Source organism: Myiozetetes cayanensis, unplaced genomic scaffold, assembly GCF_022539395.1.
Source record: "Myiozetetes cayanensis isolate MyiCay16 unplaced genomic scaffold, myiCay2020 scf988, whole genome shotgun sequence".
Lineage (NCBI taxonomy): Eukaryota > Metazoa > Chordata > Aves > Passeriformes > Tyrannidae > Myiozetetes > Myiozetetes cayanensis.
In genome coordinates this window covers 1-13,379 of record NW_026088283.1, presented here as the reverse complement: position 1 = coordinate 13,379, position 13,379 = coordinate 1, and the positions used below count along the sequence as shown (strand labels likewise).

The 13,379-nt window shown below is 59.9% G+C and overlaps 1 protein-coding gene across 1 annotated transcript; it reads left to right on the top strand.

Moving 5' to 3' along the window:
- Positions 1-3,466: 3,466 nt before the first annotated feature.
- LOC126653221 (1-phosphatidylinositol 4,5-bisphosphate phosphodiesterase beta-3-like) lies at positions 3,467-12,687 on the top strand (the record flags this gene model as incomplete). Its single annotated transcript, XM_050340746.1, has 10 exons — positions 3,467-3,558; positions 4,636-4,732; positions 5,377-5,461; positions 6,925-7,049; positions 7,917-7,991; positions 8,115-8,175; positions 8,277-8,430; positions 9,797-9,853; positions 10,626-10,727; positions 12,596-12,687. Coding segments are annotated over exons 1-10 (872 nt in total), but the record flags the coding sequence as incomplete, so codon positions are not given.
- Between the last annotated feature and the right edge of the window lie 692 nt (positions 12,688-13,379).

The following is a 13,379-nucleotide window of genomic DNA, read 5'->3' as shown; positions in this document are numbered from 1 at the left end:
ATTTGGGGGCTGGGGATGGAATTCAGGGGCTGGGGAGGAATTGAGCTGGGGAATTTAGGGGCATGGGGAAATTTGGGAACTGGGGGAATTTGGGGGCTGGGGGACATTTGGGGGCTGGAGGGGGAATTTGGGGGCTGGAATTTAGGGGTCAGGGGGAAATTTGGGAGGGGCTGGGAGGGCTGGGAGGCTGGGGGAATTTGGGGGCTGGAGGGAAATTTGAGGGCCGGGGGCTTTGGGGCTGGGGAAATTTGGGGGCTGAGGGGAATTTGGGGGCTGGGGATGGAATTCAGGGGCTGGGGGAATTTGGGGGCTGGGAGGCTGGGGGCAATTTGGGGGCTTTGGGGGCTAGGGGGAATTTGGGGGCTGGGGAATTTGGGGAAAATTTGGGGGCTGGGGAATTTGGGCTGGGGGAATTTGGGGGCTGGGAGGGAAATTTGGGGGCTGGGGGCAATTTGGAGGCCAGGGGAATTTGGGGGCTGGGGGCAATTTGGGGGCTGGGGGAATTTAGGGGGTAGGGGGAAATTTGGGGGCTAGGAGGGTTTGGGAGGGTCTGGGGCAGTTTGGGGGTCTGGGGGAGGTTTGGGGGAACAGGGGGTTGGGAGGGGGATTTGGGGGTTGGGAGGGTCTGGGGCAGCTGGGGGGCTGGGAGGGGATTTGGGGGAACAGGGGGTTTGGGAGGGGGATTTGGGGGTTGGGAGGGTCTGGGGGCAGTTTGGGGGGGCTGGGAGGGGGATTTGGGGGAACAGGAGGGGCTGGGAGGGTCTGGGGCAGTTTGGGGGCTGGGGGAGGGTTTGGGGTTCCCTGGGCTTGTGGGACCCCCTGATTTTTGGGGTGCAGCTGGAGCCGGGGTGCCCTGTCTGGCCCAGGGGCGATGGGGGCGGTTTAGAGGGCTTGGGGGCTCATGGGGTTATGGGGACCTCTATGACCCCCGATTTTTGGGGTGCAGCTGGAGCTGGGGTGCCTCTGCCCAGACCCCAGGGGCGATGGGGGCGGCTTGGGGGTTCAGGTCTGGGGTTCAGGGGTTTAGGGGCTCGTGGGGTTATGGGGACCCCCCTGATTTTTGGGGCAGCTGGAGTTGGGGTGCCTCTGCCCGGACCTCAGGGGTGATGGGGGGCGGTTTGGGGGTTCAGGGGGTTTAGGGGGTCCAGGGGGTTTGGGGGCTCTATGGGGACCCCCTGATTTTTGGGGTGCAGCTGAGCCGAGGTGCCTCTGCCCAGCTCCAGGGGCGATGGGGGCGGTTTGGGGGTTCAGGGGGTTCAGGGGTTCAGGGGGTTCAGGGGCCTGGTGGGGTTATGGGACCCCCAATCCCCCTGATTTTGGGGCAGCTGAGCCGGGGGTGCCTCTGCCCACCCCCAGGGCGCGATGGGGGCGGTTTGGGGGTTTGGGGGTTTGGGGGTTCAGGGGGTTTGGGGGCTCGGTGGGCTATAGGGACCTCCTGATTTTTGGGGTGCAGCTGGAGCCGGGGGTGCCCCTGCCCAGCCCCCAGGACCTGCTGGGCCGGATCCTCATCAAGAACAAGAAACGGCGCCCGAGGGGGGACCCCCCACGCCCCAAAACCAATGGTACCCCAAAAACAACCCCTGAAACCCCAAACAACCCCAAAACCACCCCTGAAACCCCCAAAACAACCCCCAAAACACACCTCTGAAACCCCCAAAACACCCCCCACGCCCCAAAAGCAATGGTACCCAAAAACAAACCCTGAAACCCCAAAAACAACCCAACACACCCCTGAAACCCCCAAAACACCCCCCACGCCCCAAAACCAACGGTACCCCCAAAAACAACCCTGAAACCCCAGAAACAACTCCCAAAACCACCCTGAAACCCCAAAACACCCCTCACGCCCCAAAACCAACGGTACCCCAAAAACAAACCCTTAAACCCCAAAAACAACCCCCCTGAAACCCCTAAACAACCCCAAAAACACCCCAAAAACACCCCAAAAACACCCCAAAACACCCCTCACACCCCAAAACCAATGGTACCCAAAAAACAACCCCTGAAACCCCAAAACAACCCCAAAAACACCCCAAAACACCCCCTGAAACCCCAAAACAACCCCAAAACCCACCCCTGAAACCCCCCAAAACACCCCCCGCACCCCAAAACCAATGGTACCCCAAAAACAACCCCCCTGAAACCCCAAAAACAACCCCAAAACACCCTAAAAACACCCCCAAACACTCCTGAAACTCCCAAAACTCCACCCTGAAACCCCCAAAACACTCCCCATGCCCCAAAACTAACGGTACCCAAAAACAACCTGAAACCCCAAAACACCCCTGACCCCAAAACTTCCCCTGACCCCCGACCTTCAGGGGAGCCCCCTAGGTTTTGGGGTCCCCTGACCCCTCCCCTGGGTTTTGGGGTCCCCCTGACCTCCCCCTGGGTCTTGGGGTCCCCTCTGGACCCTCTGACCCCTCCCCTGGTTTTGGGTCCCCCTACCCCCCATGCTTTTGGGTCCCTGACCCCGTGACCCTCCTCCATGCTCTTTGGGGTCCCCGACCCCCCTGGCTTTTGGGGTCCCCCCTGACCTCTCCCCTGGGTTTGGGGTCCCCCTGACCCCTCCCTGTTTTTTGGGTCCCCTGACCCCTCCCCTGGCTTTGGGGTCCCCTGACCCCTCCTGACCCCTCCCTGTAGTTTTGGGTCCCCCTGACCCCCTGTGTTTTTGGGGTCCCCATGACCCCCATGGGTCTTTGGGGTCTCTGACCTCCCTGACCTCTCCCCTGGGTTTTGGGTCCCCTGACCCCCCCATGTTTTTGGGGTCTCTGACCCCCCTTTCTCCCAGGCCCCCTGAGCTGGGGTCCCCAAACGGGGAGGATCAGGGGGCAGCGCTGGGGAGCCCCAAAATCCATCGGTGAGTTTGGGGGAATTTGGGGTCCTGGGGATTTTGGGGTCCTGGGGGCTTTGGGTCCCAGGAGGATTTTGGGGTCCTGGGGTGATTTTGGGATCCTGGGGGCTTTGGGGTCCCAGGGTGATTTTAGGGTCCCGAGGGGTTTTGGGGTTTGGGAGGGATTTTGGGGTCCCAGGAGGGATTTTGGGATCCCAGGGGTGATTTTGGGGTCTTGGGGGATTTTGGGGTCCCAGGGTGATTTTGGGGCCCTGGGGTTTTTGGGGTCCCAGGAGGGATTTTGGGGTCCTGGGGGTGATTTTGGGGTCCTGGGGGCTTTGGGGGATTTTGGGGTCTCAGGGTGATTTTGGGGTCCCAGGGGTGATTTTGGGGTCCCAGGGGTGATTTTGGGGTCCCGGGGTTTGGGGTCCTGGGGGTTTTGGGGTCCTGGGGTGATTTTGGGGTCCCGAGGGTGATTTTGGGTCCCCGGGGTTTTGGGGTCCCAGGGGGTGATTTTGGGGTCCCAGGAGGGATTTTGGGGTCCTGGGGTGATTTTGGGATCCCAGGGGTGATTTTGGGGTCCTGGGGGGGTTTTGGGGGATTTTGGGTCCCAGGGGTGATTTTGGGGTCCCTGGGGTTTTGGGTCCCCCCAGACCGCGTGAGGCCGACAGTGAGGAGGAGGAGGAGGAGGAGCCCCTGAGATGAAGAAGCCGACGACGGACGAGGTTTTTGGGGGCCTGGGGGTTTTGGGGATTTTTGGGGGATTTTTGGGGCATCCCTGGGGATTTTTGTCATCCCTTTCTTGGAGGAGTTGGGAGGGTTTTAGGGGGTCCCTGGGCGGGGTTTTGGGATCCTTGAGTGGGGTTTAGGGGAGGTTTAGGGTCCCCAGGAGTGTTTTTGGGGTCCCTGGATGTTTTTGGGGTCCCTGGGGGGTTTGGGGGGGTCTCTGGGTGGTTTTGGGGTCCCCAGGAATGTTTTTTGGGGTCAGGGCACGGCCAGCAGCGAGGTGAGGGCCACTGAGGAAATGTCCAACCTGGGGATTTGGGGTCCCTGGGGGTTTTTTGGGGTCTCTGGGGGTTTGGGGTTTTGGGGTCCCTGGATGTTTTTTTGGGGGTCTCTGTGGTTTTTGGGGTCCCCTGAGGTGTTTTTGGGGTCAGGGCACGGCCAGCAGCGAGGTGAGGGCCACTGAGGAGATGTCCAACCTGGGGGATTTGGGGGTCCCTGGGTGGGTTTTTGGGGTCCCTGGATGTTTTTTTGGGGGTCTCTGGGGGTTTTTGGGGGTGCCCAGGATGTTTTTTGGGGTCAGGGCACGGCCAGCAGCGAGGTCAGGGCCACTGAGGAAATGTCCAACCTGGGGGGATTTGGGGGTCCCTGGGTGGGTTTTTGGGGTCCCTGGGTGGGTTTTTGGGGTCCCTGGGGGTTTTTGGGGTCCCCAGGAATGTTTTTTGGGGTCAGGGCACGGCCAGCAGCGAGGTGAGGGCCACTGAGGAAATGTCCAACCTGGGGGATTTGGGGGTCCCTGGGGGGGTTTTTGGGGTCCCTGGGGGTTTTTGGGGTCCCCAGGAATGTTTTTTGGGGGTGTCTCTGTGGTTTTGGGGTCCCCTGAGGTGTTTTTGGGGTCAGGGCACGGCCAGCAGCGAGGTCAGGGCCACTGAGGAGATGTCCAACCTGGGGGATTTGGGGGTCCCTGGGGGGGTTTTTGGGGTCCCTGGAGGGGTTTGGGGGTTTTGGGGGTGCCCAGGATGTTTTTTGGGGGTGTCTCTGTGGTTTTTGGGGTCCCCAGGAATGTTTTTTGGGGTCAGGGCACGGCCAGCAGCGAGGTGAGGGCCACTGAGGAGATGTCCAACCTGGTCACCTACATTGAGCCCGTCAAGTTCAAATCCTTCCAGGTGGCCCAGAGTGAGTGGGGGATTTTGGGGGTCCTGAGGGGGTTTGGGGTTCTCTGGGGGTTTGGGGGTTCTGAGGGGGTTTGGGGGTCCTGAGGGGGTTTGGGGTGGTTTGGGGTGTCCTGGTGAGTGATTTGGGGGTCCCTGGGGTGATTTTGGGGTTCCTGTGATGATTTTGGGGTTCCCAGGGTGGTTTTTGGGTGTCCTGGTGCGATTCTGGTGGTTCCCGGGGTGATTTTGGGGTTTCCAGGGTGATTTTTGGTTGTCCCAGGGTGGTTTTTTGGTGTCCCAGGGTGATTTTGGGGTTCCCGGGGTGGTTTTGGGTGTCCCAGGGTGATTTTGGGGGTTCCCGGGGTGATTTTGGGTTGTCCCAGGGTGATTTTGGGGGTTCCTGGGATGATTTGGGGGTTCCCAGGGTGATTTTGGGGGTTCCTGGGGCGATTTTGGTGTTCCTGGGGTGATTTTTGGGGTTCCTGGGATGATTTGGGGTTCCTGGGTGATTTTTGGGGGTTCCTGGGATGATTTGGGGTTCCTGGGATGATTTGGGGTTCCTGGGGTGATTTTGGGGTTCCAGGGTGGTTTTTGGGTGTCCCGGGATGATTTTGGGGTATCCTGGGATGATTTTGGGGTTCCTGGGATGATTTTGGGCCCCCCCAGAGCGCAACAAGAGCTTTGAGATGTCGTCCTTCGTGGAGACGAAGGGGCTGGAGCAGCTCACCAAGAGCCCCCTCGAGTTCGTGGAGTATCCAAATTTGGGGACTCCCAGAAGGGGAGGGGGCGGGGGGAGGAGTTTTGGGGGTTTTTTTGTGGGGAGACTCAGGGGGTTTGAGGGGCTGCGAGAGGGGTTGGGTTGGGGGTCTGGGGAGGTTTTGGGAGGGACTCCAGGAGCCTCAGGGAGCTCAGGTGGGGGCCAGGTCAGTTTTGGGGGGTGTTTAAGGGCTCCAGGTGAGTTTTGGGGGATGTTTAAGGGTCCTGGTGCTCCCAGATCAGTTTGGGGGCGTTAAGGGCTCCAGGTGCATTTTGGGGTATATTTAGGTGGATTTGGGGTCTCCCAGGTGTGTTTTGGGGGGTGTTTAAGGGCTCCAGGTGTATTTTGGGGTATATTTAGGTGGATTTGGGGTCTCCCAGGTGTATTTTGGGGGGTGTTTGGGGGCTCCAGGTGAGTTTTGGGGGGTGTTTAAGGGCTCCAGGTTTATTTTGGGGGGTGTTTAAGGGCTCCAGGTGTATTTTGGAGGGTGTTTGGGTGGATGTAGGTGCTCCTGGGTGAGTTCTGGGGCTCCAGGTGAGTTTTGGGGGGTGTTTAAGGGCTCCAGGTGTATTTTGGGGGGTGTTTAAGGACCCAGGTGAGTTTTGGGGGTGTTTAGGGGCTCCAGGTGAGTTTGGGGGTGTTTAAGGGCTCCAGGTGAGTTTTGGGGGGTGTTTGAGGACTCCAGGTGTATTTTGGGGGGTGTTTGGGGGCTCCAGGTGTATTTTGGGGGGTGTTTAGGGCTCCAGGTGTGTTTTGGGGGTGTTTGGGGCTCCAGGTGAGTTTTGGGGGGTGTTTGGGGGCTCCAGGTGAGTTTTGGGGGGTGTTTGGGGGCTCCAGGTGTGTTTTGGGGGGTGTTTAAGGGCTCCAGGTGAGTTTTGGGGGGTGTTTGGGGGCTCCAGGTGAGTTTTGGGGGGTGTTTGGGGGCTCCAGGTGTGTTTTGGGGGGTGTTTGGGGGCTCCAGGTGTGTTTTGGGGGGGGTTTGGGGGCTCCAGGTGTATTTTGGGGGGTGTTTGGGGGCTCCAGGTGTGTTTTGGGGGGTGTTTAGGGGCTCCAGGTGTGTTTTGGGGGGTGTTTGGGGCTCAGGTGTTTGTGGGGGTGCTTAGGGCCCAGGTGAGTTTTGGGGTGTGTTTAGGGGCTCCAGGTGTGTTTTGGGGGTGTTTGGGGCTCCAGGTGTGTTTTGGAGGTGTTTGGGGCTCCAGGTGTGTTTTGGGGGTTTTAAGGGCTCCAGGTGTATTTGGGGTTTTAAGGCCCAGGTGTCAGGTGTGTTTTGGGGGGGGTTTAAGGGCTCCAGGTGTATTTTGAGGGGTTTTTGGGTGGATTTAGGTGCTCCTGGGTGAGTTCTGGGGGGTGTTTAGGGGCTCCAGGTGTGTTTTGGGGGGGTTTTAAGGGCTCCAGGTGTATTTTGGGGGGGTTTTAAGGGCTCCAGGAGCCGTCAGGTGGCCCTTGACGAGCCTCAGGTACAACAAGAGGCAGCTGAGCCGGGTTTATCCCAAGGGGACCCGCGTGGACTCCTCCAACTTCCACCCCCAGCTCTTCTGGAACGCCGGGGTGCACATGGCAGCCCTCAACTTCCAGAGCTTGGGTGAGCCCCTCCTGCCCCAAAAACACACCTGGGGTCACCTGAGCCCCCTCCCTGCCCCAAAACACACCTGGGGTCACCTGAGCCCCTCCCTGCCCCAGCCCACCCATGGGGTGCACATGGCAGCCCTCAACTTCCAGAGCCTGGGTGAGCCCCCCCTGCCCCAAAATACACCTGGGATCACCTGGGATCACCTGGGACCACCTGGGGTCACCTGGGGTCACCTGGGGTCACCTGAGCCCCTCCCAGCCCCAGCCCACCCATGGGGTGCACATGGCAGCCCTCAACTTCCAGAGCCTGGGTGAGCCCCCTGCCCCAAAAACACACGTGGGGTCACCTGGGACTCACCTGAGCCCCCCTGTGCCCCCAGATGTGCCCCTGCAGCTGAACCTGGGCCTGTTCGAGGTCTCTGTGCCCCCCTTGTGCCCCCTGACTCCCTGACCTCCCTGTGCCCCCCAGACATCCCCTGCAGCTGAACCAGGGCCTGTTCGAGGCCAACAGGCCCCTCTGTGCCCCCCAGACCCCCTGACCCCCCTGACCCCCCAGACGTGCCCCCTGCAGCTGAACCTGGGCCTGTTTGAGGTTTTGTGCCCCCTGACCCCCCTGTGTCCCCCCATCCCCAGACATCCCCCTGCAGCTGAACCAGGGGCTGTTTGAGGTTCCTGTGCCCCCAGACCCCCTGACCCCCTGTGCCCCCCAGACATCCCCCTGCAGCTGAACCTGGGCTGTTCGAGGCCAACGGGCCCCTCTGTGCCCCTGACCCAAATGACCCCCTGACCCAAATGACCCCCCAGACATCCCCTGCAGCTGAACCAGGGTCTCTGTGCCCCCTGACCCCTCAGACCCCCCTGACCCCCCTGTGCCCCCCAGACGTCCCCCTGCAGCTGAACCTGGGCCTGTTCGAGGCCAACGGGCGCTCGGGGTTTCTGCTCTGCCGAGCCCCCTGTGCCCCCAGACCCAAATGACCCCCTGTGCCCCCCAGACCCAAATGACCCCCTGACCCCTCTGTGCCCCCAGACTCCCCTGTGCCCCCAGACCCAAATGACCCCTGACCCCCTGTGCCCCCAGATGTCCCCCTGCAGCTGAACCTGGGGCTGTTCGAGGCCAACGGGCGCTCGGGCTTCTGCCTGCCGGAGCCCCCTGTGCCCCCCAGACGTGCCCTGACCCCCTGTGCCCCCAGACCCAAATGACCCCCTGACCCCCTGACCCCCTGACCCCCTGTACCCCCAGATGTCCCCTGCAGCTGAACCTGGGCCTGTTCGAGGCCAACGGGCGCTCGGGGTTTCTGCTCAAGCCGGAGCCGCTGCGGCGCCCGCACAAAACCTTCGACCCCTTCGCCGAGGAGAGGCTGGACGGGATCGTGGCCAACACCCTGCACGTCCAGGTGAGCACAGGGACCCCCAAAACACCCCAAAAACAGCCAAAAACACCCCAAAAACCACCCCAAAAACACCCTGCACGTCCAGGTGAGCCAAAAACACCCAAAACACCCCAAAAACAGCCAAAAACACCCCAAAAACACCCCAAAAACACCCAAAAACACCCCAAAAATGGACAGGGAACCCCCAAAAACACCCTGCACGTCCAGGTGAGCAAAAAATACCCAAAACACCCCAAAAACAGCCAAAAACAGCCAAAAACAGCCAAAAACACCCCAAAAACACCCCAAAAACACCCTGCACGTCCAGGTGAGCAAAAAATACCCAAAACACCCCAAAAACAGCCAAAACAGCCAAAAACAGCCAAAAACACCCCAAAAACACCCCAAAAACACCCCAAAAACACCCTGCACGTCCAGGTGAGCCCAAAAACAGCCAGGGACCCCCAAAAACCCCCCAAAAACCCCCCAAAAACACCCCAAAACCACCCCAAAACCACCCTGCACGTCCAGGTGAGCAAAAAACAGCCAAAAACCACCCCAAAAATGGACAGGGAACCCCAAAACACCCCAAAAACACCCTGCACGTCCAGGTGAGCCCCAAAAACAGCCAAAACCACCCAAAAACACCCCAAAAATGGACAGGGAACCCCCAAAAACACCCCAAAACCACCCTGCACGTCCAGGTGAGCAAAAAACAGCCAAAAACACCCCAAAAACAGCCAAAAACACCCCAAAAACACCCCAAAAACACCCTGCACGTCCAGGTGAGCCCAAAAACAGCCAAAAACACCCCAAAAACAGCCAAAAACACCCCAAAAAATGGACAGGGAACCCCCAAAAACAGCCAGGGACCCCCAGGGACCCCCAAAAAACACCCCAAAACAGCCTGCACGTCCAGGTGAGCCCCAAACACAGCCAGGGACCCCCAAAAAATGGACAGGGAACCCCCAAAAACAGCCAGGGACCCCCAGGGACAGAAACAGTTCTGTCGGATCACCGCTCAGGGGGTGTTTGTGGAGCTGTAAATCCCATTTTTTGGGCTGTAAATCCCATTTTTGGGCTGTAAATCCCATTTTTGGGGTTATTTTGGGCTCGTTCCAGGTGATTTCGGGTCAGTTCCTCTCGGACCGGCGCTCGGGGGTGTTTGTGGAGCTGTAAATCCCATTTTTTTTGCTGTAAATCCCATTTTTGGGGTTATAAATCCCATTTTTGGTGTCATTCCAGGTGATTTCGGGGCAGTTCCTGTCCGAGCGCCGCTCAGGGGTGTTTGTGGAGCTGTAATCCCCATTTTTTGGGGTTATAAATCCCATTTTTTTTGCTGTAAATCCCATTTTTTTTTCTATAATTCCCATTTTTGGTGTAATTTCAGGTGATTTCGGGTCAGTTTCTCTCAGACCGCCGCTCGGGGGTGTTTGTGGAGCTCGAGGTTGATTTTTGGGTGTAATTCCCATTTTTTTTTCTATAATTCCCATTTTTTTTGTCTCATTCCAGGTGATTTCGGGTCAGTTCCTCTGTGATCGCCGCTCGGGGGTGTTTGTGGAGCTGTAAATCCCATTTTTGGGGCTGTAAATCCCATTTTTTTTTCTATAATTCCCATTTTTGGTGTAATTTCAGGTGATTTCGGGTCAGTTTCTCTCAGACCGCCGCTCGGGGGTGTTTGTGGAGCTGTAAATCCCATTTTTGGGGTTATAAATCCCATTTTTTGGGCTGTAAATCCCATTTTTTTTGCTATAATTCCCATTTTTGGTCTCATTCCAGGTTATTTCTGGTCAGTTTCTGTCCGATCGACGCTCGGGGGTGTTTGTGGAGCTCGAGGTTGATTTTTGGGGTTATAAATCCCATTTTTGGGTTATAAATCCCATTTTTGGGGTTATTTTGGGCTCGTTTCAGGTGATTTCGGGTCAGTTCCTGTCCGATCGACGCTCGGGGGTGTTTGTGGAGCTCGAGGTTGATTTTTGGGTGTAATCCCCATTTTTGGGGCTGTAAATCCCATTTTTTGAGTTGTAAATCCCATTTTTGGGCTCATTTCAGGTGATTTCTGGTCAGTTCCTGTCAGATCGCGCTGAGGGGTGTTTTGAGCTGCAGGTTCGATTTTTGGGCTGTAAATCCCATTTTTGAGACCTCATTTTTGGGTAGTTTCAGGTGATTTCGGGGCAGTTCCTCTCAGCACCGCTCGGCCGGTGTTTGTGGAGCTCGAGGTTTTCGGGCTCCCCATCGACACCCGCCGGAGGTTCCGCACCAGGACGAGCCAAGGGAACCCCTTCAACCCCGTCTGGGACGAGGGGCTCGAACTCAACAAGGTGCTGGGGGGACTGGGGGAACTGGGAACACTGGGAGGGACTGGGAACCCTTCAACCCCGTCTGGGACGAGGGGCCTCGGCCTCAACAAGGTGCTGGGGAACTGAACACTGGGAGGACTGGAACCCCTTCAACCCCGTCTGGGACGAGGGGCTCGAACTCAACAAGGTGCTGGGGAACTGGGAACACTGGGAGGGACTGGAGGACTGGGAGGACTGGGAACCCTTCAACCCCGTCTAGGACGAGGGGCCTCACCTCAACAAGGTGCTGGGGGACTGGGGAACTGGGAACACTGGGAGGGACTGGGAGGGACTGGGGAACCCCTTCAGCCCCGTCTGGGACGAGGGGCCTCGCCCTCAACAAGGTGCTGGGGAACTGGGAACACTGGGAGGGGACTGGGAGGGACTGGGAGGACTGGGAACCCCTTCAACCCCGTCTGGGACGAGGGGCTCGCCCTCAACAAGGTGCTGGGGGACTGGGGAACGGGAACTGGGAGGGACTGGGAGGGACTGGGAACCCCTTCAACCCCTGTCTGGGACGAGGGGCTCGCCCTCAACAAGGTGCTGGGGGACTGGGAGGGACTGGGAGGCACTGGGAGGGACTGGGGAACCCCTTCAACCCTCGTCTGGGACGAGGGGCCTCGCCCTCAACAAGGTGCTGGGGGAACTGGGGAACTGGGAACACTGGGAGGGACTGGGGAACCCCTTCAACCCCTCGCCTGGGACGAGGGGCCTCGCCCTCAACAAGGTGCTGGGGGACTGGGAACACTGGGAACACTGGGAGGGACTGGGAACCCTTCAACTCCCGCCTGGGACGAGGGGCCTCGTCCTCAACAAGGTACTGGGGGACTGGGAGGGACTGGGAACACTGGGAGGGACTGGAGGACTGGGAACCCTTCAACTCCTGTCTGGGACGCAGGGGCTCAAACTCAACAAGGTGCTGGGGAACTGGGGAACTGGGAACACTGGGAGGGACTGGGAGGGACTGGGAACCCCTTCACCCCGTCTGGGACGAGGGGCCTGGCCCTCAACAAGGTGCTGGGGGACTGGGAACACTGGGAGGGACTGGGAGGGACTGGGGACCCTTCAACTCCCGTCTGGGACGCAGGGGCCTGGCCCTCAACAAGGTGCTGGGGGAACTGGGAGGAACACTGGGAGGGACTGGGAGGGACTGAGGAACCCCTTCAATCCCGGTCTGGGACGAGGGGCTCGTCCTCAACAAGGTGCTGGGGGGAACTGGGGGAACTGGGAGGGACTGGGAGGGACTGGGAACCCCTTCAACTCCCGTCTGGGACGAGGGGCCTCGTCCTCAACAAGGTGCTGGGGGAACTGGGGAACTGGGAACACTGGGAGGGACTGGGAACCCCTTCAACCCTCGTCTGGGACGAGGGGCCCGTCCTCAACAAGGTGCTGGAGGGACTGGGGAACTGGGAACACTGGGAGGACTGGGAGGGACTGGGAACCCTTCAACCTCGCTCCTGGGACGAGGGGCCTGTCCTCAACAAGGTGCTGGGGGCACTGGGGGCACTGGGAACACTGGGAGGGACTGGGGAACCCCTTCAACCCCGTCTGGGACGAGGGGCTCAAACTCAACAAGGTGCTGGGGGGACTGGGAACTGGGAACACTGGGAGGGACTGGGAGGGACTGGGGAACCCCTTCAACCCCGTCTGGGACGAGGGGCTCAAACTCAACAAGGTGCTGGGGGGACTGGGAACACTGGGAGGGACTGGGGAACCCCTTCAACCCCGTCTGGGACGAGGGGCTCGTCCTCAACAAGGTGCTGGGGGGAACTGGGGGGACTGGGAGGGACTGGGAGGGACTGGGGAACCCCTTCAACCCCGTCTGGGACGAGGGGCTCGGCCTCAACAAGGTGCTGGGGGAACTGGGAGGGACTGGGAGGGACTGGGAGGGACTGGGAACCCCTTCAACCCCGTCTGGGACGAGGGGCCCGTCCTCAACAAGGTGCTGGGGAACTGGGGAACTGGGAGGGACTGGGAGGGACTGGGGAACCTCTTCAACCCTGCCTGGGACGAGGGGCTCGTCCTCAACAAGGTGCTGGGGGGACTGGGGGAACTGGGAACACTGGGAGGGACTGGGGGGACTGGGAACCCTTCAACCCTCGTCTGGGACGAGGGGCCTGTCCCTCAACAAGGTGCTGGGGGACTGGGGGCACTGGGAACACTGGGAGGGACTGGGGAACTCCTTCAACCCCGTCCTGGGACGAGGGCCTCGAACTCAACAAGGTGCTGGGGGAACTGGGAACACTGGGAGGGACTGGGAGGGACTGGGGAACCCTTCAACCCTGCCTGGGACGCAGGGGCTACTGGCCCTCGACCGAGGTGCTGGGGGAACTGGGAGGGACTGGGAGGGACTGGGAGGGACTGGGGAACCCTCTTCAACCCTGGGTCTGGGACGAGGGGCTCTGACTCAACAAGGTGCTGGGGCACTGGGAGGGGGACTGGGAACACTGAGGGACTGGGAACCCTCAACCTGGACCTGGGACGAGGGGCCTGGGCCCCACCAAGGTGCTGGGGACTGGGGAACTGGGAGGGACTGGGGGAACTGGGAGGGACTGGGGAGGGACTGGGAGGGACTGGGAGGCACTGGGGGACTGGGAGGGACTGGGAGGGACTGGGGACACTGGGGGACTGGGG